Source organism: Palaemon carinicauda, chromosome 4, assembly GCF_036898095.1.
Source record: "Palaemon carinicauda isolate YSFRI2023 chromosome 4, ASM3689809v2, whole genome shotgun sequence".
Classification (NCBI taxonomy): Eukaryota; Metazoa; Arthropoda; class Malacostraca; order Decapoda; family Palaemonidae; genus Palaemon; species Palaemon carinicauda.
Genome location: NC_090728.1, coordinates 53,887,304 through 53,889,803, shown reverse-complemented (window position 1 = coordinate 53,889,803; position 2,500 = coordinate 53,887,304). Strand labels below are relative to the sequence as shown.

General features: G+C 34.7%; 1 protein-coding gene across 1 annotated transcript in view; it reads left to right on the top strand.

Moving 5' to 3' along the window:
* Positions 1–2,500, top strand: part of LOC137639425 (sarcosine dehydrogenase, mitochondrial-like) — a 21,540-nt gene that overhangs the window by 8,969 nt on the left and 10,071 nt on the right. The window contains 1 exon segment of the mRNA XM_068371699.1: positions 1,324–1,486. Coding sequence (XP_068227800.1) covers positions 1,324–1,486 — 163 coding nt within the window.

Below are 2,500 nucleotides of genomic sequence, written 5' to 3'. Positions count from 1 at the left end.
ATTTGTGTTTGTTTGTGAACAGCTTCCTCTCCATGATTTTAATCGTATAATAATGAAACTTGCAGCGATTAACTGCAAAACGTTGGAAATTAATTTTGGAAGGTCAAGGTCAAGGTCAAGCAAAATGTCCAATGCACGTAATCAGCCACAAGTTTGGACATAGTTGTCACAGAGACTTCAAACTTGGCTCATATTAGAGTGTAAGAAAATCCACTTCAAATGATACATGTTAATGTCAAAGGTCAAGGTCAAGGTCAAGCAAAATGTCCAGAAATAAGCTTCCGCCCTTCTAGTTTATACTGTATATGAAAGATCTATTTTAATATTGTTGCTGTTCTTAAAATATTTTTTATTAATTGTTCATTACTTCTCTTGTAGTTTATTCATAGCCTTGTTTCCTTTCCTAACTGCCATATTTTTCCCGGTTGGAGCCCTTGGGCTTATAGCATCCTGCTTTTCCAGCTAGGGTTGTAGCTTAGCTAATAATAATAATAATAATAATAATAATAATAATAATAATGATAATAATAATAATAATAGGCTAAGGAAACTTTTATCAGATAGAAGTTAGTCACAGACATGCCATTTCCAAGTCATTTTTGTGGATTTATTTCTTATTTAACTTTAAGTCCATTCTTTACCAAATGATGAAGCTCAAAAACTTTAATAGTAATTTCATAACAAAATACTAATCTCACCTTTATAATGAATAACAAGTGTCTGGGTTTATATATATATATATATATATATATATATATATATATATATATATATATATATACATATATATATATATACATATATATGTAAATGTATATATATATATATATATATATATATATATATCCTGTCACGTTCAGCGCGATGCCAAACGTATGACTACTTGGTCTCTCCCTGTCCCTCGAGTAGGTGGAGAAGGAATAGTCATGCCCTGGTGAGATGGGGGCTACCCCGACAGGTACACTCGGAAACCACAATCTCCTATAAATTGCCGAAACTGCCATGTTGTAGTTAGTAAAGGGGGAGAGGTTGGGAATGATTGAATCTTTGTTTGTGTATGTCTATTTAGATATTTAGCCGTCATTTTTGACGGGTTGCATACACTACAGTCAATTCATTTTAGTGAGGCAGATTTGCACCGACTCATAGCGGTATCCTTTTAGCTCGGAAAAGTTTCCTGATCGCTGATTGGTTAGAATTATCTCGTCCAACCAATCAGCGATCAGGAAACTTTTCCGAGCTTAAAGGGCACCCCTGCGAGTCTGTGCAAATCTTCCTCACTAAAAAGAATTGACTATAGAGAAATAATATTTTGCTTTTCAGCTGGACAACCAATCTCCCTTTAAACTCTACGAGCTTAATTGGGATACTTACGCCACGGTTCTGGAAGGTTGTGCCAGAAGGGTTCCAGCGCTTATGAATACTGGAATAAAATCAACTATATCTGGCCCGGAAAGCTTCACTCCGGACCATAAACCAATAATGGGTTAGATATATTAAAATCTTATTTTTTATATAGCTACATTTTTATTTCTTTTATCGTTACATTTAAAGCCACCTCTACTCAATTTTTTTAATGAGGCGCATTTGCACCGACTCGCAGCGGTGCCCTTTTAGCTCGGAAAAGTTTCCTGCTATCTGATTGGTTAGAATTATCTTGTCCAACCAATCAGCGATCAGGAAACGTTTCCGAGCTTAAAAGGCACCCCTGCGAGTTGGTGTAGATCTGCCTCACTCGAAAGAATTGACTATAGCACAGCTGTGGTTCTTGTCTAAAATGTCAATGAGATGTTCAGCATTTTAAAAGGTCATCATTTGCTTCATGAAATGAAAACTCAATGGTAGTAAATAAGTATATGGACTAATTATGTGTAATGTTCAACATTTTTAAAGGTCATTGGTTTCATGAAATATTTCAACAGTAAGAGTAAAGAAGTTGAAGGCTAATTATCGTTATCTGTCATTTTGAATTTTCGTCAAATTAATTTGAAATATAGTTTATTTGATAATTCAACTTTATTAAAATTAAAGACCACATACCTTTCATAATAGTCTTTCACAACAGCATGGCAGGGGAGAGTAGGCCTATGTTTTGTTCTCCTTGTTTTTTATCTCTTATATAGTAACTTTAACCAAAATAGTACCATGCACTGCAGTGGGAATGCCCAAAATTTACTTCATATTATGAAATGATTCTTAAATTTACATGTTTTGCAGTGTCAGGCTAAATTCATTCTCTCTTGATTCTTATATTTAAACGTTTTGAAATGTCAGGTTAAATCTCTCTCTCTCTCTCTCTCTCTCTCTCTCTCTCTCTCTCTCTCTCTCTCTCTCTCTCTCTCTCTCTCTCTCTCTCTCTCTCCCTCTCTCTCTTGATACTCACAGTCATTCTTGTTTCTCTCTTGATTCTCACATTCATTCTCATTCCTTTCTTGATTGTAACATTCATTCTTGTTTCTCTCTCGATTCTCACATTCATTCTTGTCTCCTTCTTGATTCT